The sequence below is a fragment of the Peromyscus leucopus genome, chromosome 12, assembly GCF_004664715.2.
Source record: "Peromyscus leucopus breed LL Stock chromosome 12, UCI_PerLeu_2.1, whole genome shotgun sequence".
In the NCBI taxonomy this organism is placed as follows: domain Eukaryota; kingdom Metazoa; phylum Chordata; class Mammalia; order Rodentia; family Cricetidae; genus Peromyscus; species Peromyscus leucopus.
Genome location: NC_051073.1, coordinates 51716608 through 51737557, shown reverse-complemented (window position 1 = coordinate 51737557; position 20950 = coordinate 51716608). Strand labels below are relative to the sequence as shown.

General features: G+C 51.2%; 1 protein-coding gene across 3 annotated transcripts in view; it reads right to left on the bottom strand.

Moving 5' to 3' along the window:
- Nucleotides 1–3127: 3127 nt before the first annotated feature.
- Nucleotides 3128–20950, bottom strand: part of Boc (BOC cell adhesion associated, oncogene regulated) — a 73340-nt gene continuing 55517 nt past the window's right edge. For 2 of the 3 annotated variants that reach the window (XM_028872080.2, XM_028872081.2), the window contains 15 exons: nucleotides 19776–19919; nucleotides 18116–18409; nucleotides 17486–17758; nucleotides 15564–15868; nucleotides 12229–12391; nucleotides 11704–11814; nucleotides 11061–11267; nucleotides 10533–10714; nucleotides 9913–10018; nucleotides 9472–9594; nucleotides 7109–7330; nucleotides 6232–6470; nucleotides 5992–6068; nucleotides 4802–4992; nucleotides 3128–3874 (listed from right to left, as the gene is read on the bottom strand). In XM_028872080.2, the coding sequence (XP_028727913.1) occupies nucleotides 3687–3874; nucleotides 4802–4992; nucleotides 5992–6068; nucleotides 6232–6470; nucleotides 7109–7330; nucleotides 9472–9594; nucleotides 9913–10018; nucleotides 10533–10714; nucleotides 11061–11267; nucleotides 11704–11814; nucleotides 12229–12391; nucleotides 15564–15868; nucleotides 17486–17758; nucleotides 18116–18409; nucleotides 19776–19919 (2825 nt within the window). In that variant the 3' untranslated portion in view covers nucleotides 3128–3686. The remainder of the gene's footprint in view (nucleotides 3875–4801; nucleotides 4993–5991; nucleotides 6069–6231; nucleotides 6471–7108; nucleotides 7331–9471; nucleotides 9595–9912; nucleotides 10019–10532; nucleotides 10715–11060; nucleotides 11268–11703; nucleotides 11815–12228; nucleotides 12392–15563; nucleotides 15869–17485; nucleotides 17759–18115; nucleotides 18410–19775; nucleotides 19920–20950) is intronic. The other variant, XM_028872082.2, reaches the window with a different exon arrangement.

Sequence of the window (20950 nt, the reverse complement as noted above, 5' to 3'; positions counted from 1 at the left end):
ATTCTAGCAGCCAGTTTTGACTATGTGTGACATTTTAAACTCAAGAGTGTACTTTTTGCCTCACGAAAGGCTGATTGAAATTCATGGCTGTACCCCTTGCAGAATGGTCTCCCTGACACTTGATGTCCTTTTAGTAGTGACACTTTGGATTCCTCAGTGTATTGTTTGCCCCCATAGGATAAACCTCTGCTGGTAGAGGCTGTACGACAGAACCTTTCCCAGTTTTTATACTGCACATCTGTGAGCACAATGGCCAGCAATGTAGACAGACACACCTGCGCCTTTCCACAGTGTCAGAATGTATTGAGTCATAATAGATTCACAAGCTGCACAGTTCTATGGGCTGCAATTTACCAAGTCGTCTCGATTTTCCTCCCTAGCTGCCTGTTGACATTTGCAGACTTTGACGATACTCTTACTTACTAATGTTAGCTCTCAGATCACAGGTTACATTTCATACAGCAATGCCCACAGATAGCTCCAAAGAAGTTAGAGGCCGAGGAGCTCAGAGGGGCCTTACTACAGGCAGCAAGGGAGCTGACATGGATGTAGAGAGTCATTGCAAGTGGTCAGATGTAGAGGCCAGTTGGAAGCCAAGCCCAGATGAACCAAGTCACATGATCCAACCCAGTGAACTATCTGACAGTAACTCTGGGTTTTGACCCTAGTAAAGTGATTCTCAACCTGTGGGTTGTGACCCCTCTGGCAAAGCTCTATCTCCCAAAATATGTACATTACAGTTTGTAATAGTAGCAAAATTATAGTTATGAAGTAGCAATGAAAATAATTTTATGGGTGGGGTCACCACCATATGAGGAACTGCATTAAAGGGCCACAGCGTTAGGAAGGTTGAGAACCACTGACCTCACAGCAGAAATGCTGGACCTTTGATGCAGGACTCAGGACTGGGTCCAGATGGACCAATGTCAGTCATCTAGAATGGACTGCCCCTACAACGAAGCCTCTAGAATGCTTTGTATCTCAGTAACCCGTGGCACACTTTCTGGGGTCCCGATGACTGCTCAAAGCCTGCTGACATCACAGTGTCAGGTATCCTTCTTTATATGGTGCCCAGGTGAGGGTTGAGGTCTATCCAGTAAGCTCTCTCTGGCCCAGTTTTTCTGATATAATTTAAACACATCCATGGGTCTACCTATGTTCCCTGTCTTTGGTAAGCTGGTAGGCAATACCATTTTACTTGAAAGGATAAGTTAACTTACCAGTCCCTTCCCCGGGGTTCATGTTGGACACGATAGTGTCCACGTGTATGAACTAGACATGATGTCATTCTTCCTCTGGATTTCTACTGATGTAAAAGGGGGCAACTCGGGGGAAGGCCACCCAGAAGCCATTGCTTCACACAATATGGAGGAACATGAAGCAACCTGATCTCCACACCCAGCTGTGTGTGTCTTTTTTAATTAAAGCAAACAAATGCTAACCACAGCATTCATTGCTTTTTAATGTATAAAAAAAATTGCCTCAAACCTTAGCTTTAAAAATGTATTATCTCGCCGGGCGTTGGTGGCGCACGCCTTTAATCCCAGCACTCGGGAGGCAGAGCCAGGCGGATCTCTGTGAGTTCGAGGCCAGCCTGGGCTACCAAGTGAGCTCCAGGAAAGGCGCAAAGCTACACAGAGAAACCCTGTCTCGAAAAACCAAAAAAAAAAAAAATGTATTATCTCACCCAGAGAGGGTTTGTGGGGTTCAAGAATCTGGTCTCAGATCATCTGGGTGTCTCTGGTTAGGCTCTGGAAATTTGATAAACAGGATCCTAGAAAGGCTGGGGAACTCCTTCAGAGTCTGAAGGGATGCATACTGGAAGCAGGTTGTCTTATGTTGCTTTTAGTGGAGTTCACCAAAGCCCACTTTGACAATTAGTTTAGATCATGAATAAGTAAAAAGCAAAATAAAGTTTAAAAAAAAAATAGGCTTCCAACAGTCTGGTGGGTGAAGTACAGCTCAGATTAGAGCTGGATTAGCAAAGACTCTGAACATTATTAGTTCTGCCCACTACTCTCCTGCAGGGACCTGGAAGGCTTCTCTGCCAGTGTCTTAAGTCATGTTTCTTACTTCTTCTCTTCCTGGGTTACACCACTGCATTCCTATCATTTCTGTGTTCTTTACAGTCATCTCAATAAATACTTTGAAAGTACTGCCTTGCTGAAAACCATGCTGCATTTTAAGGAAGGTTCTTTTCAGATTCGAGCTGTTATGGAAAATGGATGTGAGTCTACAGAAGGGCAGGTGCAGTACTTCTTCTGGCCAGCAGATGGTGGACTCATCCCAAACAATCAGACTGAAGGAGTTTCCCCGGGCTTCTTAGGATCCTGTTATCAAATTCTTTGAGTAGAAGCTGAGTTTGATACAACTCTTAATACGATTAAAAGTGCCAGGCAGCATTTCAACTCTTCATTTTCCTGAGACGAACAATCCCTCCCCACACAATGAACACTTGAAATGTGTGAAGACTTGCATTGAAATTTTCAGTTTTCAATTATGTCCAGTTACACACACACACACACACACACACACACACACACACACACACACACACACACACACCCCTACTACTTATCTTTGGATGGTCTTTTGGTGAAACAACATTAAAAATATGTTGGTTTGAAATGAGTCAACTCCTCCAGCATGGTAACTCTAGAAAGAAGGGGAGGGAATCTATTGGGGTCCATATGTTCATGTGGAACATAGCACTAAACTAAATGGTGTTTTGGAGGCAATATTTGGTCTTTTACACACACACACACACACACACACACACACACACACACACACACACACACACATTCACACACCCCTACATAAGAAGGATTAGCTTCATTCCTACAATAGACAGACACTCACCTCCAGTCCAGCCAAAGAGCAGTAAACCTGCTTCACTTTGTCTGTATATTCCCTCTTGGAGTAAACAGTTACAAATGTCATTTTTACATGAGTCCAAACATAAGGTTCATTGTTTAAAAAGACAAAAATATGAAAAACATCTGCTACTGTTTCCAGATTTTATCACTTGATGGATTAGAAATCGTCACCAGCAGTAATTTTCTCCAGCTACTTACTCCAAGACAGGACTCCCAACGTCTAAAGAAAACGCTGACTCATACATGACTAAGTTGAAGGTTACAGAGAAGACTAAACATTTATTTAGAAGTTACAGTGTTTGTTTTTACAGAGATATGTTGCCACAGATTATTGACTCTGGATGGTCGTTAATGCTGAGAGTGCTGTACACATCTGGGTCTTTTCTCGTGGCATCTTGGAGACGTGTCCTGTGCCACCAAGTCTGAGTGGCTTCCGGGTGGCTCCAGTCTGCAGCAGCATGGCCTTTTCTGTTTTCCTCGTGCATGCCCTTCGTGAACAGTGTGCTTGGGGTCCTTCTGCCAACTTGCCTGAGGGCATTCGGAAGGTTCTGCGGGCCATCTGAAGCCTGCCAGACTGTGCTGCTATTCCTACTGGAATCTGCCTATCTTGCTACTTGTTTTCCCCCTTGTGCCATAAAGGGGAGGATTCCCTATCTCTCCAGAATTATAGAAACACATATACATTTATTTACAAGTGCATAAATAGATAAATATGGCTATAATAGAAAAATAAATACCAATTTTCTCTGTCTCTTTAAAAAAAAAAAACAAACCCATATATAGTCTTTCTGGGATATTGGCTTCGGCCTAAATTGTGGGAGGTGGTGTTTCAAAGGACACGTGAACTGATGGGCTGGGAGAGAGCCGCACCCCAAGTTCCTTTCCCGTGTAGGCCCCCGAAGGGTGCTGGGGACTCCAGTCTCCTCCACCCACTTGGCAGGAGTCAAAACTGTCTACTTCTTCAACTGGTACAAGGCCCAAACAGCACCGTGGCCCTGTGGGGAGGAAGAAAATGTAGGCGACATTAAAATCCAGACTGACAGAACAATATTGAGCTAATCTCTCTGTGTGGCTGGCTACACGGGTTGCACTGGTCACACTGGTCACACTGGACACAGTGGCCCACGAAGGAGAGGAACCAGAGACCGTAGACTCCACAACACTCAACTTGTGGCCATGGCTATCCATACGAGACACAAAGGGAGCCCCAGCTCTTTCCAGAATCAGGCTGTGGTTTACAATCCATTTCCCTTGGCCAGCCCTTATCTTATTTTTGTGATGATTTGGTCCGCCTCTGGGAGCTGAAGGTCCTTTAGAATTTAATGTCCTAGAGACGGTCCAGAATCGGCATGAAATGGGGCAGGCACGTCCTGGAAGCTAAGAGACACCAGCTAATTCTCTGAAGTACCAAGTGTCCCCAACCAAGTCCTAGCAGACCGGCTTGAAGTAGGGTACAGAGGGAGCCATGGGCGGGGAGGGCCCCTGGAGGAACACGTTCTGTGGAAGCCCACAGCTGGAAGGATGACGTGTGTGCGAACATGGTTCCCTGATGAGTGACGAGAATCACTCCCTAATTAAGACATGACCCAACAGAGCAGGGGATTAAAGAAGCCTCCATGTGATGAGGCTGAGTCTTCGAATGGCCCTGATTCTGAAATGGAGAGACCAAACAGGCTTCTGCCTTTGGAACACAGAATGCCTTTCTTCTCGGCCTTTGAGGACCTCAGTTACAGTAGAGTCAGACTGACCTGGTGAGGCCCCATGCCCACCCCCTGCCTCCTTCCCCGACCCCCTGTGGGGGCCTTCAGTAGCAAAGGGCAGTGGCCATCCACCCTGACTCCCAAATGCTTGAAGTCCTTGAAGCCGTGACTGGGTCATGGGAGACCCCATCGGACAGTGTCCCCCTGTTGCCCCTGGCTGACCTGAGTGATATGGAGGATCCCACGAAGCTTCCAGCCCGGGACCCTCAGGTGCCCTTCTCATTGCCGTCTGGCATGTGGTGACGGGTTGCTTCTGGCGGTGACAGCAATCTTGAGGTCGGAGCAGCTGGTGAGCTGAGTCATCGGGCAGCGTGTATAAGAAAGAGCCTTCCTCCGAGCTCGACTTGGGACCTCTGCATCGTACAAGACCGAACGGAATGGGTAAGGCAGGGCGGAACGGGCCTGGTGGATCTCATGCTCTGGCTCATGTCCTGATATCTGAAGGTACCAGAGCAGGTCAGGGCTGAGAGCACACACCGTTCCCCTGTGAACATCAGGAGGTGCCACGCTTCATTCAGCCAGTGACAGTTTAGTTTTATTGCCGCCGGTGGCGAACATGGTTCAGGGGCCTGCAGGTGAAATCGGTTACACCTCAAGGGTTTTGGTGAGCCGGTGAGCAACAGATGCCGAGAAACACGAAGCTCCCAAGCAGGAAGAGAGTAACTGTGCACACAGCACCTCACCATGGGGTAACTGAGCAGGAAGAGAGTAACTGTGCACACAGCACCTCACCATGGGGTAACTGAGCAGGAAGAGAGTAACTGTGCACACAGCACCTCACCATGGGGTAACTGAGCAGGAAAAGAGTAACTGTGCACACAGCACCTCACCATGGGGTAACTGAGCAGGAAGAGAATAACTGTGCACATAGCACCTTGCCCATGGGGTAACTGAGCAGGAAGGGAATCAATCATAATTGTGCACACAGCACCTCACCCATGGAATAACTGAGGAAGAGAGTAACTCTGTACACAGCACCTCACCATGGGGTAACTGAGCAGGAAGGGCATCATAACTATGCACACAGCACCTCACCATGGGGTAACTGAGCAGGAAGGACACCAGAACTGTGCACACAGCACCTGGCCCATGGGGTAACTGAGCAGGAAGGTCATTGTAACTGTGCACACAGCACTCTCCCAAGGGGTAACTCAGCAGGAAGGTCATTGTAACTGTGCACACAGCACTCGCCCATGGGGTAACAGCTGCATGGAGCACAGATGGAAAACTTGGGGACCCTTGCATGAAGCACTGCTCGGCTCTGGATGACAGACTTTGGACGTGAGGGACTAAAGAGAATGGGAGGCTCTGGGGCTTGGGACTGAACGCAGGGGTGGGAGGGGCCTGGTTACCTGGCAACCTGCTGGCTCTGGGGGTCATATCCATTGGCGACAACGGTCTGCCTCAGTAGGCTGTTGGCATCTCCCTGCTGCTTGAAGAAAAGAAGAAAGGTCAAGGAACTCCCCAGTGCTCACCACTGAGCAGCGTGAGCTGTGGTCGACTGTAGGGAGGCCAGCTCAGCAGCCCTGGATGAACAGGGAGAACGCCCCTCCCTCTGTTCCCCCCGGGGCCCACACCCACGAGCCCGTTACCTGTGCAAGCTCCCCCGGGCAGTGCTGCTGAGGTTTCCTGCCTGGGCAGCCCACCGCAGCAGCCACGGGGCATCCTCTGCTTCCGTGCAGGCGGCTGGCACAGGCCCGCCCGTTGATGGCACCGAGGTAGGGCTGCCCGTTGGCTTGGTGGCCTGGAAGTCCTCCCAACGGCACCATCGTGTACTGGCAGGAGGAAGACAAGAGGGCACTTCGAGGAAAGCCCAGATCTGTGGTGTGTTCTGGAAAGAGCAGGAGGCAGAGGTGTGCTTAGCCTCCTCCAGCTGGCAAAAGCCCCCGCGCTCCCTAGTGTCAGAGGATATAGGCGGCGAGTATCCTAGAGCCTGAGAATGCTTTTCCTAAGACTTCCCATCACCCATCTCTTCTTTTAAGTGAGAAAGATAGACAATGGAGCAATCGCTAAGGGAGTGAGGGTGAGTGGAAAGGGTCCTTGATTAGTGGGGGAGCCAGCTGAGGCTGATGCTATTTGAAGCAGAAATTAGTGGGCAAGGCAGGTTAGCCCACAGGAAAGGAAGGCTCCCGGCAGCCCCTGCTGGACAGAAGAGCTGAACATGGGAAGAGGCGGGGGCAGCTTGAATACGAACATTCAAGAAACAGCTTCACACATTAGAAAAACATGGGGCAGGTAACACACCAAGACCAGAGGCGTGCTGGATGGACTGCAGGAGAGAAGAGGCCTGCCTCAGATGGTCACTGTTTCTGTGGGACCTCTGGGGTCACCTGGTAGCTTGAGCTGTCAGGGAGAGATGGAGCTGGGCCGTCTGGCCCTGCCTGGGCACCTGCCTGCATGTTGGGCTGAGAGACCCTTCTCCCTCCCCTAGCTCCTTCCCGTCCGTCCGTGCTGAGGTGTGGGACTCACTCTGTTTAGACCAGGCCCTCCATAGGCAGAAGGGGATGAAGGTGACGATGATGAGGACGATAGAGCCCAGAACAACGCCCACAATCAGATAGGGCAGGTCACTGGCACGTGCCACCATCGCCCCGGTGCCCACCGGCCGCTCCATGGTTTCCGGGGGTGGAGGCTGTGGTGAGGCCAGAGTTAAGGGTGGGGGCCGACCAGGCTGACCAGAGATTTTCCGAGCTGCAATTGAAGACGAAACTCACATCAGTGTCTATTTCTCTGTCATTCTCTTTACAACAAAATAGGAACATGCAGCACCCCTCAGTCCCATAGATATAGGAAATGGGGCCAAGCTCCCAAGATGGGGGTCTCAGAATCCCTTATTTGGATCATGTCGGTAACTTTTCATGACACCGGTACCCGATGTGAAATACGTTGTTGGGGTGGCCTGAAACGTACTTTAACGTGCATGCTTGTGAGCCAAGCGCGGAGTCAGAGTGGACAGGGGTAACTGTGTTCTCCGGAAGAACAATTAATAGGCAAGAGAGAAGAGAAGGATCTCAGGCGAAGGACCCTTCCCACAGCTCTGCTGTTTCGAGGTCGACTAAGGGATGTGAAGTGCAGGGCATTAGCTTGGGTTGCAAGAAGGACATCTGGGGACATTGTGGGACAGATGATAATCGGTAAATTCGCATCAAAGTCGGACGCTAAACCCCATGTTCCCCATCGGGGCTTGCTGCAGCTGGTGAACCTGCATGACCTCTGCCATGTACCTGTCCGCTGGGAAGGAGAGCGAGAGTCACCATGGTGACACACATGTTGTTTGCTTAGCCTGGCTCACACAGTCAGACAGAGTTGACATCAGCTTTCTGATGTCGCAGCCCCATGGCCAAGCACCACACATCTTTTTTTCTGCCTGCTCCAATCCTGGGAAATGATGGTCCCAGCTCCTCTCCAGGGTCTGGGTAATCTCTGTTCCCATGATGCCTCCTATGTCCTAAGGACTCGGGAGGCAGGAGACCTGCTGCTTTTATCAGACCCTTTCGGCGTCCCCAAAGAACCAGCCACTTGGAAACCTTCCCAGCCCTTCTCTCCTTCCGTTCCCAGGTGGTCCGTTTCTCTTTCTGACCCCTCTGTTCCGATAGACGGCAGCCCCCTGAGTAGCACTTCAAAGAAAACCTCAAGCTTGCTCCTAAATGCTGTACTATCTCCCAACCCAGCATGCAATCGACCCGGGTCCTGCCCAAAAGCAATGACGAAAACCATTCTCTTCACCTTTATTTCAGAGCTCCAGTTCTTTCCCCTTAGCCCACCCCTGAACCTTATTACAAAGAAGCCCGACAAGGACCTCATCTACCTCATCGTCCTTGCCAATGGCACTAGCTCCTCCTCTGGCGTCCTTCAGTGACCTGCTGCTGGTGTCTCTGGCCTCTCCCCTGAGCTGCCCCTTCTCCTCCTCCTCCTCCCATCTGGAGTCACTTTTTTAGGCTTGGCATGTCCCCCAGGCCACTCCCTCCTCATTCCAGCCTAAAGAATCAGCCTGAAGACCTAAGAAGGCCTTATGAAGCTGCTTGCTCTCCCTGAGTACTCTATGTTCAAACTGATACAAGAGTTTGGGCTGTGTGCCCACGTGTCCCTCTCTTCCGTGGACATGGCACCGAGGCCATGTGCACACAGGTGGTGCTAAGGGGCGAAGTGACCGGGCAATGGAAAGTGGGGCAGAGAACACTGTGGCCTCAGCCCCAGGAGAGTGCTGTTTTCTCTGGATTCCTTTGTGATCTTCTGATCATGGCCTTGGCAATACACAGCTTTACCCATTTTGAGTATTTAAAAGCTGGACATAATGATACTTACTCACTGGAGCAATGCCCACATATTAACAAGTGCATGTACATATTTAATATGTTTTAGTGCAGAAAAGGAGCCTGGGCCTGTAGCTATATGGAACTGTCTGAGGCAGATTCTGCTCCATCCTGGCTATATACCTTTGGCCAAGATGCATATATAGTAAGTTTCCTGAGGTTCAGATCTCCTTTTCATCTCACCAGGCTGCAGCAGAATTAAATAAACCAACTAATATAAAGACTGAATATCAAAAACATATGTATAGAACATGTATAGAACATTTCCATCTTAAGACGGGTTCTATTCCTAATGAGTTCATGGATCTGTTGATTCTCAAGTCCTTGAAGCCATCATGAAGGTAACCTGCTCATGTTAACACAAAACACAAGCAAATAGGAAGGGAGGCAACTGATGAGGTCTGGGATCCTTGGAAAATCAGCGACTTCTTGGAAAGGGATACCCGGGTGGATGGAAGCGAGACTCTGCTCCACCTCACGAGAATCCCCAGGATGGGAGGGGACCCCAGGGAGAATCACCTTTGGTCTCGCAGATCATGACGTTGCTGAACTCGCTCTCTCCTCCTTCGTTAAAGCACTGCATCTTAATGTCGTAGGAGGTCTCGGGCTGCAGGTGGCTGATGGAGTGCCAGTACCTGTCCCCTGGGAAGGAGAGTGAGAGGCACCATGGTGACGCACGTGTTGTTTGCTTAGCCTTGCTCACACAGTCAGACAAAGCCGTTTGTCTAAGCTAGGGCCACTGACCAGCACAGGAGGCACTAGAGAATGATCTGGGGACCGACCACCCATGTATTTGCTTTGCTGTGGTCGTTAAGAAAGAAGCATGCTGACTGGTCTTTTGACTGGATGGCTCCAGGTGAGTCACAAAAGACTCAATGGCACTGAGTACAGACGAGGTTTTCCCAACACCCAGACCCCCTTGCCATCGAAGGAAGCAGTATCAACAACACATCTTCTCACCTTCCACCACGTCCTTCTTGTAGTCACTGTCATTGTCACTGTCTGTGGGTCGGTAGTAGATGTAAAAGCCGTGGATCGGGGTGTTGTTGTTGCTGGCTGGGATATACTACATGGGGGGGAGAACAGACATGTTCACAGTGTGTCAGAGAAATCACCACAGGAAAAAAAAAATCACAAGTTTGTGGAATCTTCTCCCCAGTCCAGGGTTTGAACTTTGTGGGGGCCCCAGCAAACATTCCTGAATCAGTCCCTCAGGCTCTCTGAGGAAGGCTACAGAGATCGGGCATGATTTTATTTTGCTGATGGGCCCTGGAGCTTTTAGAAACAAGAAACAAATTGTACTTCTTCGAAGACTTTCGTTCCTGCTGAGTCTCCCTGAAAACATGAAGGGACGCTGGACAAGGGTCGGGATTCCCTATGGTATCAGGTGGAAAGCAGGAAGGAGGGTGGGATACGGTAGACAGAGGGAGCTGGGTTACAAGAGACAGCTAACAGCAGCTCCAGGTTCCATCAGCCTCCCAGGTCCCCCAAGGGGGCCTTCAGGTGTATAACACCAGGGAGGCAAGCTTCCAGGCGAGTAGGAAGAACATTCCCACAGTGTTGGTGGCCAGGCCACTTACCATCCACTTGAGCATAATGGTGGTCTCATTGACTGCGTCAGTGAAGGTGATGTAAGGGCCTGCCACGGGCCTCTCGTACACACGGCCACTGTATCCTGACACCACGTAGGGCCGGGAAGGAGCACTGGGCTCACTCTCTCCTAGCATGTTCAGAGCACGGACTCGGAACTTGTAGGAAATGCCTGTGAAAGAGATCCTCCCTGAGCTCGGGAAATACCACTAATCTCCCCCCACTGCCCACCAAGGCCCAGCCCAGGGAGATCTGGTCAGCTCTTCTCTAAAAATGTCCACACAGGACCCATAAGAATGCTCATCTTCCTTAAGCCACACAGGAAGTGGCTCTGGACTCTGCTGTGGAGAGAGGGGGGAGGAAGGGCTGAGGCAGAGCCACAGATTCCGTACCCATGAGTACTATGTGGGGAGGAGGAAGGGAAGGACCGATTGAAGAAGACCCTTCATTGTTCCTCCTCCTCCTCCATGTGGTCCCAGGGCAGAGAGGACCAGGAAGAGAGAAGCCAGGTCCCTTACCTTTCTCCAGGCCCGTGATCTCCACAGAGAGCCTCGAGGGAGGGATGGTGCTGGTAGCCAGGATCCAATCTCCCACTTTTTTTAGCTTCTTGTACTCCACACGGAAGGACTGGATAGGGAAGCCTCCGTTGCCGCGGGGAATCCAGGTCACGTACACGGAGGTCTCTGAGGCCATGGAGATGGTGGGTCTGTCTGGAGCTTCGGGGGCTGGGATGGCCAGGCACAGAGAAAAGATGTAGAAGGACAGAGATGCCGTGAGATGATGCTGTGGACTGACTAGACCCAGCCTGACCCTGACGGGGCTTTTTCTTCCCACAGCCCTCTCTGCCTGCTGCCGTTTGTACTGTGTCCCTCTGTGTGGGGGAAGGCCCGGAGCTAAAACATCTAGTCTTCTGCAAAAACAGAGGATGGAGAACTCCTGCTCTCTGGACCTACAGACTCAGTAATGCTAGTTTTTTCTCCAAAATACTCCAACCTGTATTTTTTTTTTTCAGTGTGGTTACTAAGGAGATGCTAAAAATATGTCACTGGGACTTCTGGACTACGGAACCCTAAGCTCCTCATTCAACAGGCAGCAACAGGCCCTCTGTGAAAGTCTGTCCCCATGGCTCACGGCCTGTCCCTCACTACTGCTGGAGCTTACGGGAGAGGCGGCCGTGGTCAGGCTGGCTGCTGCTCTGGGGGCTGGTCCCAGGGTCGTCTCTCTGGATCTGCTGCTCCTTGCTGGCCACGATCTCGGGTTTGGGCCGCCGCCCTGGGTGAGAAGGGATTAAGAAGAGCAAGTGAGAGAGAGCACACGAGAGCCCTCCCTTATCAAGATCCCTTTTTGCCTAAGAATCTACCAAGGGCTATGACGAGGTGATATGAATATGATTTCAGGGTACTGAAAGTATGGTATAATTCCCAGCTTTGGCCAACACTACTATGGCGTTGCTATTGGCCCCTGTGCTTGGGAGGGATGGAGGGGTGCCCGAGAAGTGGTTCATCCATCTCGGGAAGAAAGGTAAGCATTTTAGCCCAGGCATCTAAGTCCACAGAGGCAGCCCCTGGAGGAGGATCCAGCTGTGGATGAAGAGTTGTGCAAAGTGAACAGAATTTTGCACCCGGGCCTCCTATAACTTGCTCAGCCTTTGGAACTCTGTGCGCTAGGCACAACGTTTGACCTTACCCGTTCGGAAGGTGACCATGGCCGTCTGGCCCTCGCCGGCACAGTTGTAGGCCGCCATCTCCACTTCATATAAGCTGCCGGGATCGAGACTGGTAAGGGTGAGGTGGTGCTGGTTGGCTGGGATGCCAGAGATGGTCCAGTCATCAGAGGCGTTTGTGACCTGCTGAAGAAGGTGACTGGGGTCAGGACCAGTCTCTCCTCTGGTGTCCGGGAGGGTTTCAGCCTGGGCCCACGTGGGCAGGAAGAGGATGGACCGTGGGCCAGGTTGGGGGCAGGTGGAACTGTGGGTCCCACCTCCTGGTGTCTCAGGCAATAATCCCAGGAGGGAAGCTCCAAAGGACAGCAAGAAAGCCAGGCTGAGACTGCTGGGAGCTGCCCCTGAGGCCACCCCTTCCCCTACCGCCTGCAACCTCCTCCTCGTCTAACCTTCTCTCTGTTTGCATACGGAGCCGAACACAGGTCCTTCCATCCATATTCTAATGAGAGCCACTGATAAGAATGATGACAGGCGCTGGAGCAACCGGAAGAGCGCCAGTGAGTTCTCGCTGTGACTGCACCACCTCACCTGTCCTCAAGTCCCAGCAACCAGTCTTCTTCCCGATCCCACATCTCAAGCCTAAACTGAGGGAGCTGAGGAATTTGTTCAAGGCTGCAGAGCTAGTGGGCACAGAACCCCTCACTGGAGTCCAAAGAGCACGTTTACGGTGTTACCCGCTCTGGAAAGAGGGGTCTGGGAGCAGAAAACTCCAAGTTCAAGTTCCGACTGTAAAATCCTGAGCAAACTCCCTCACTCTTGAGCCCTGAGCCATTCATTTCCAAAAATGAGGCAAATACAATGTCTTGGGGGTATTTTGAAGTCAAATTAGACGACGTGGCATGGGTGAGGTTCCCAGGCAACTCCTGGCTCCTCTCCTCTCTCTCTCTGTACACATCACCCTCCGAGATGTCTCTCACTTTAATTTCTGTTTCCACTCTCCATCCATGCTTTTGAAGCTTACACACAGGGTGCATGCTAAGGATTATAAATGAATTTTTAATAGTTAGCTCTCTAAAAAAAAATTATGAGATGGCTCCAGGGACCACAAAGGCTCTGGTGAGAGATTATTTCATACAACCCTCCATCTTTTAAGAAGGGCCAGCTCCGTGCCTCTCAGAAGCCTTCCAGAACGGAAAGCTGGGGCTGGATGAAGGAAGCTCACAGCTGGTGGAGAGAGCTCTTATCTCTAAGCAGAGAACTCCTGAGTAGAACAAAACCTCCCATTCAAGGCAAGGGCATGGTCTGAGCTCATTAACGTCGGGCTTCTAGGATTTGTTCCAAGGGGAAAGGTTTTCACAAACTGAGAATCCCCAGTGGTGCTGGAAACCCAAACACAGTAGCCCGGGGTCTACAGTGGACTAGGAGAGGAAACTCGCTTCCTGGATGTGGAAATCAGCTGACTAATTCCCAAAGTCCTGTAAAAGACAGGACATGAATAAAACACAACCCAGTGCTGACTTCTGATTCCAACGTTCTTTCTTGGGTGGTGACCATTAAGCTATATTGCTTCCACGAGCAAGAACGTCTTTCAAGACATACTTTCCCCCTTGGCCGAGTCTGCCTGAAAGCTCCAACTGTTCCACAGTGCTATGGCTAATGGAAGCCAGACTCGGCAGGGGCCCGGTCCTGACTGTCACTTCCCTGTACCCCCTCCTCCCTCTGCCCTCCCAGCACTGGCCTCGTACTTCCACTGGGACCCAGAAATGAAAATAAAAAATGCAAGGGTAATCAGTCACTGTCACACACACTGGGAGGGTGAATGCAGCATCGGCCTGGCATTTCCGGATTACCCCAGTGCGGTCTTTGCCTGCCTGCCTGCCTGCCCGTGGCGGGAGGTAGCTTCAGGGCCACCTATTGGCCTGAAAAATATTATTCTTACTCTCACACTGGTTTTTGTCCCTTGGGTACCATGTTTGGCCTTCCCTGATCTTAGCCTACGACTCACAGGGAGGGGGACCAGCCCTGCCCTGGAACACAGGCTGAACAAGGCTGCTTCTTTTCATAAAACTCTTCACACCTTTCGCTCTTCCTGGGGGTAGGGTGGAGGTGGGGATGGTGGTGTCTCATGTCTACACAGGAAACTGCATGGTGGTACAGGATGTTACTCTGTCTTAGGTACTTTTCTGACCACTGGAGGTCTCTAGGACCGTCTCTAGCTCTCAGGTCTCCTGGGAGGGCAAGCCAAAGAAAAGGACAGACTATGAAAGGTCAGAGTTTATTTTCAGGAGGGACCTGGTTTGTGCAGAGCCAGAAAACTCCACTGTGTAAGGGTAGTCTTGTTTTCCTGTTTGCTTTTGGAATAGGAAAATGAGGGAAAATCTTTTCAGTTTCATTTCATACTTTCTCCCAAGTACACAAAACATTGTTATAAGCACAAGATAAAATAAAATGAAATAATTAAAAAAGAAACTGAATGAATATAAACTCCCCATTTCGAGTAGGCTGCTGATAATAAAAATTTTAATCCATTTACAACCCAGTACTTTTCTACTATCTGGCATTAGAAAGAAACAGGGCAAATTTGTGGTGAGCAGAAATGTTGCTTCATGAGGAATTTCATCTCGCCTTCCTTGTTCAACTTGGAAGGAGAGTGGCAGCCTGAAAGCCTTGGTCTGCCTCGCCGAAGTGTCCAGGACTATGGGGCTGGTACAGCTGTCTCCGCACCCTGTCATAGTCTAGAAGGCTCTCCCCGACAGCTCCTACAGAAGCTCCTGGACAGACTCCCTTTGGTGAGGGGAAACCGCTAAGCTCTCAACATCACGATGTGTCAGGAGCCCTGATGCCTGCTGGGTAAACTGGAGTTACCACAGTATCCGCCTACGGGGAGAACACGTGTTTCCTAAGATTTGCCTTCCTGGCTGGACAGACCATTTGCCCTGCTTAAGTCCCCGCAGGTACGTTTGAAAAAGAGCTTGCTTTGGTTGGAAAAGAAGTGCAAAGATCATTACCAAAATATGATGGGGGTAAGCGGGGAGGCTGGTGATGGTAACGGGGGGGGGGGGGGGGGTGTGGGCTGGTGAGTTATCTTTGGACTTTGAGCTGGCATTAACTTCCAGGTAAACATACACCAAGCTTACACCAAGCCGGCAGAGGCCCTGTGTGGGCCTCCGAGACATCACCTGTCTGTATTGCCGCTAGCACTCCAGGAGGAGGTAGGGATCAGCATTCGAGGAGCTAGAAAGGCACGGCTGTGGTGCACACTGGGTCTTGGCTTCCAGTCGGGAGACAGAGGGACTCACTTCAGCCTCACTAAGAGGAGGCTTGCAGGGAGAGGGTGGCGCAAATGCCAGGGTCATACCTTACGATGTTTCACCACGTAGTACAGGATGGGTGCCTGGCTGCTGCCCTGGTGTCGAGGTCGCCAGATCAGCTCATAGGAATCAGTCTTGGAGGTCCGGGGTGAGCTGAGGATGATGGGGGCCTCTGCGGGGGCGGCTTGCTCCTCTCCCAGGCACTTCAGGGAAGTAGGTTGTCCTGATGTTGGAGGCTTAACAAGCCCTGGTTGCTCCCGCAGCGTCTGGTTAGGTCTGCTGGGTCTGGAGAGTGCCATGGGAGGTGTGGCAGCAATCGGCTTAGTATCTCTCCCGGGTCTCAGGGTCGTGTCTGAGGACCAAGCAGGAAAGAGAAGGGAAGGAGGAAGGTATTAGTGGCCCTGATCACCTGCCAGGGAGAAAACAGAAGAAAATCAGAGAAGACCTGAGACCACCATCAGCCCACCTGGGACACACAACCAGGCTCTGCAGATGAGAAGGCTGGTGCCCTCGTCCCACCAGAAGGAAAAGAAAGCCTGTCCACTTGGGCCAGGCCTCTGGCTGCTGTCTGGAGGCAGAAGACAGGCAGCGTCTGTGTGACCTGCTGCCTGCGTCTTCGGGGTGTGTATTGAGGGATGCTGAGGTTTATATTTAAATTTTTATTGCATTTTAGTGTGTGTGTGTGTGTGTGTGTGTGTGTGTGTGTGTGTGTGTGTGTGTGCACTATGTGAATGCAAAAGCCTGTGGCGGCCGGAAGAGGGAGTCACAGCCCCTGAACTAGAGTTGCAGGCAGTTGTGAGCTACTTGACGTTGGTTCTGGGCACTGAACTCGAGGTCTCCAATTGATAAAGGGTGGACTGGTGATGGTCAGTCTTGAGTGTCAGCGTGGCTTGGTTGAGGAGCACGGAGCAGGTTAGCAGAGCACACCTCTGGGTTTAGAGATTAAGGTGTTTCCTGAGAGGATTAACAAAAGGGAAAAGCCGGCCTCTAACATAGGCACTGCCATTTTATCGGCCAGGGGAATAAAATGGAGGAAAAGATAAAGGCAGTGGGTGTAGCAGGCATTCTCTTGGTGTCTCCTGACTGTGAGTGGCTCTGCCCCACCATACCCTCCTTGCTATGAGAGACTGAAGCCAGGAGCCAGAAACCCCTTTCCTCCTTTAGAGTTGATCCCCTAGGGTATCTGTCCCAGTGATGAACAGTGAACATACAAGAGTTATCTCAGTTTGCTCAGGAGGCCCCGGAACCTTGGTTCTCCTTTCTATGTTAGGCTGGGGAAATGTCCTTTTACCAGGAAACTTAAACACTAACGCACAATGACAGTCTTTTCCTTCTCCATTGAGGTGGCAGGAGACATGGAGTCAATTGGGAATGCTCTCTGAGAATCTAGAAGCCAGGAGCAGCGTGGTGACAATTCCGTCCACAGACTTTTCCAGCCTGAGTCTCAGTCCCACTTGCCCCCCCCAACCATAGGATGTGGGCACTTGATAATGATGATGCCACACTGTATCATCCACTGTAGTTTTCTCTCAGATTCTTTCCATGGTTTCATCTCCTTTATAGGGAGCTTTTTTAATGGGGGGGGGGGGTTCTTTCTCATGTTCTGCATTCTCTACCTCACCTGATCCGTGCCGAACATGATAGGTGCCCAGTCAGCACAAGGGACAATTGGAATGACTCAAACTAAAAAGAAAGGCCTTACTTTCCCTTCTTTTAAAGCCCTGATTGTTAAGCTTGATTCGGCATAATCATGGAACCCCACATACTTGGAAAATAAATTCATTTTTTTAAAAAAAAAATCCCACCAAATAGGTCATCTTCACTATTGAAAATTTACACACTTGATTTATGAGTGAGGGAGTGTGATTTTGAACTTGCAACTAAAAGTCACTGAGTTGGATTTTATTGGAGAAAAGGACTGCATGCCTGCTCAGCTGGCATTTCTGACCTCTGGGTTGCGTGCACTCACCTGGCCGGGCAGTTCTCAGTTGGACCACAGCGTGGGCACTCCCAACTTCATTCTCAGCCATGCACTGGTACACGCCTTCGTCCTCGGGCCCCACGCTGACCACACGCAGGGCTCTGCGAGACAGCCGGAGGCGCTGGCTGGAGGTCAGGGGCACGGCGTTCCTCAGCCACAGCACAGAGGGCGGGGGGTTCCCACGGACCTCACAGGTGAGCTTCGCGCTCTGGCCCCACGGGATGACCAGCTGGGACAGCTCCACGGTGACCTCGGGGGGTTCTGTGGAGAAAGCAGATCAGAATGAGCAGGGCTGCGTCTTCCTACCCCCTAAGACCTCATAGACCGGAATAAGACGTTGCCTTTGAGTGGCTTCCTCTTCCTTGGCTGTTGGACTCTTCCTATGAGAGGAGAGGGAGGTAGGGGGAGAGGAACTGTCTGGGTGACTAAAGAACACACCAGGATCCGGGGCCCTAGTCCTGAGACCTAAGAATCTCTGTCTCTCCAATGTGCTTCCCCACTTACCAGCTCTGCGGCCTTTCACAACATAACCCTCTCTGAGCTAGGTTACGCGCTTCTAGAACAGCCAGGAGAGTCAGAGAGAAGATTAAAGAGGGGGACGTCCACTGAGATGCTCACCAAAGACCTGGACGTTGTAGAGGATGACAGCTCCATCGGGTTCTCCAACCCCGTTGTTGGCCATACAGCGGTAGGTGCCTGAGTCCTCTTCGCTGGTAGCGTCGATGAGCAAGTTGGTCAACAGGAAGCGAGTCTTGTTGTAGCCGGCGACGCTGGACCCGTCCTTGGCCCACGTAACTTGAGGTGGGGGGATCCCACTGGCCACGCATTCCAGGATGAGGCTCTGGCCTTTGGTGACGATGACGGTCTGGGCTTCCAGCGGGTAAATGATGCGGGCAGCCTCGGCGGTGGACCCTGGGGAAGGGAGGAGGGACAGGACACACAGGGCAAGCCGTGAGCGTCCTTCAGCCTGTCTCTGAGGGCCTAGCCCCAGAAGAGAGCGTGGACGACCCCCCTGAGGCTCACAGCACAGCTAGTGCCGTGCCACCTGTCAGGGACAAGGTCTTCCTCCTACAGAGAACATAACTAAGCTTTTAACTACAGGTTCTTACGGAGAAACGAGAGAAATGAACTGAACGGCAAGGGCAGTATTTCCTGCTTGGCTTCAGGCTGTGCACCCTGAGTCTGAGGACAAAGTGAGAGGAGCCGGATCTGTTAGGCCCCACCTAGACTTCAGCATCCAAGTCGGGGTGTCCCTTACAGGATGAGCAACCCACTACGCTGAGTGGGAGCCGCGGTTTAAAAATCATACATTTCTTACGCTGCAAGGTCCCCAAACACAAAACGGTGACCTTGTCAGGTGCTTGCTAGAGAAAGCAGCCATCTCCCCCAATGCTGGGGAGAAAGAGCACAGAGCGGCTGAAAGGTAGTGTGCTGTTATCCTGGGAGGGGGGTGTTCCCTGCAGAGTCTGCCTCAGGACTTCATATCATGGGCCAGCCAGCAGCAGCTCTGGTTTTTATAACCCTTGAAACACAGTTTTGGAGACTCTTTTTCTTTTTCCTTCTTCCTTCCTTCCTTCCTTCCTTCCTTCCTTCCTTCCTTCCTTCCTTTCTTTCTCTCATTTTTTTTTGGTTTTTCGAGACAGGGTTTCTCTGGGTAGCTTTGCGCCTTTCCTGGAACTTGCTTTGGACACCAGGCTGGCCTCGAACTCACAGAGATCCGCCTGCCTCTGCCTCCCGAGTGCTGGGATTAAAGGCGTGCACCACCACTGCCCGGCACTCTTTTTCTCCATAGGAAGATAAAGGGGAAAAGGTTTCAGCTCCCATAGCTTTGGGAGAAAATCTCCTCTGGTGCTCTGCACTAGCTCAGCGAGTACTTGAGGAACCTTAAGAGGCTGCCCAGAGGAGGTGAGTTCACACATAAAAGGAGGAGCCCATGGGACCTCCTTGTATTGTCAATAGAGGGACACACTGGGCACAGTTTAGGAGCAGAAGGCAGGCCCAGAGGCCGTCCACAAGGGGGTCACTTGCATGAAGCCACTGTGCTCAACATTGCCACCCCGCAAACCCATCCCTTTTGCAAAGTAACAAGGTAAAGGAGCTGCCCTCTTCAGCAATGAACTGTGATTTCGAGCAAGGCTGGGGTGCTGCCACCCCTCTACATCTAGGCTTACTGACCCTGAACTTGGTCTGGGGTATCCCAAGGTCCCCCTCTCCCCTTCCAGGTTTGCTGTCCTTTATCCATAATACCCCATCATTGACAAGTGAGTCTGGTCCTTACGGCGCACACGCAGCCTGTCACTGGAGCCGGAAGTTTTCACTTCCTGCGTCACCGGGTTGTAAGCGGCACACTTGTACATGCCCTCATCCTCCTGGCTGGCATTGACGATTTGCAGATTCCCCGATGGCATGATCAGGTAGTTGTCTGTGGAGAGGTTAGGGAAGAAGGCAGATGAGGTGAGTTTGGGCCCAGGTTCTTACAGTCTGAAAGTCCCCTAAAGTTAAGGGGTCCCAGAGGGAATCAAACAAAACCTGAAATGCAGTTCCCCACATAAAACTTAGTGCATGAGGGCAGGGTGCCAGCGTAAGGAACTAACTAGCCTACAGGCTCCCGAACCGCTTAGCTGAATGCCCTTGAGTTAGTGCTGGTGTGTGAGGATCATCTTACACTCGATAGAATGGATGCAGGGCTCAGGACCAACCTGGGAGGCAGAGGCAGGTGGATCTCTCAGTTCAAAGCTAGCTTATTCTACAGAGTGAGTTCCAGGGCAGCCAGGGCTATGCAGAGAAACCTTGTCTTGAAAGGGAAAAAAAAGAAAAGCAGACTGTATGCTGCTAAAATGCTCTTAAGATTGTAGCTCATGTCATGGAAATGGAGAAAAGATGAGTTTATGGAATTGACGTTAGCAATTCTTACCCATCTGTGTCGCAGTTACCACTCTAAGCCACCTCACTATTGAATTTCTTCGACTGGAGGAAAATATTCTGACCCCTAGCCATTGCCCTCTCTGTGACAGCCACCGAAACCTCATCTTGTGATCCTGTGCGTCACTGGTCTAGGAGGCTGTGTCTGCTCCTGGTCTAAGAGTGTCGTGGGTGAGGCCTGAAGCACGTGTTCAGGTTTGCTAGGCAGGAGGCAGATTCACCACTTCTGGACAGCTCAGCGACAGGGGTGGCCTTCAGTTTCCTGGCAGGCAGAGCACTGGCCATCAGTCAGCTCTGAGCTTTGTCCTAATGGCCCCCCTTGGGAGTCAGGGTGTCACCAAGCTTGCTGCCTGCCTGCTGCTGGGCCACCCAGGTGTGAGCTGCTTAGGCAAATGCCAGATGGAGTGAGTCTTGCCCAGGACTTCTGCCAAGCCTCTGCCGGGGGGAACTGGGATTAGAACTCCTGTCGTCTCGCCTCTCTTCCCCGATATTTCTGAGTGGTTGGACCAGGGTGTTTACATTTCAAAAGCA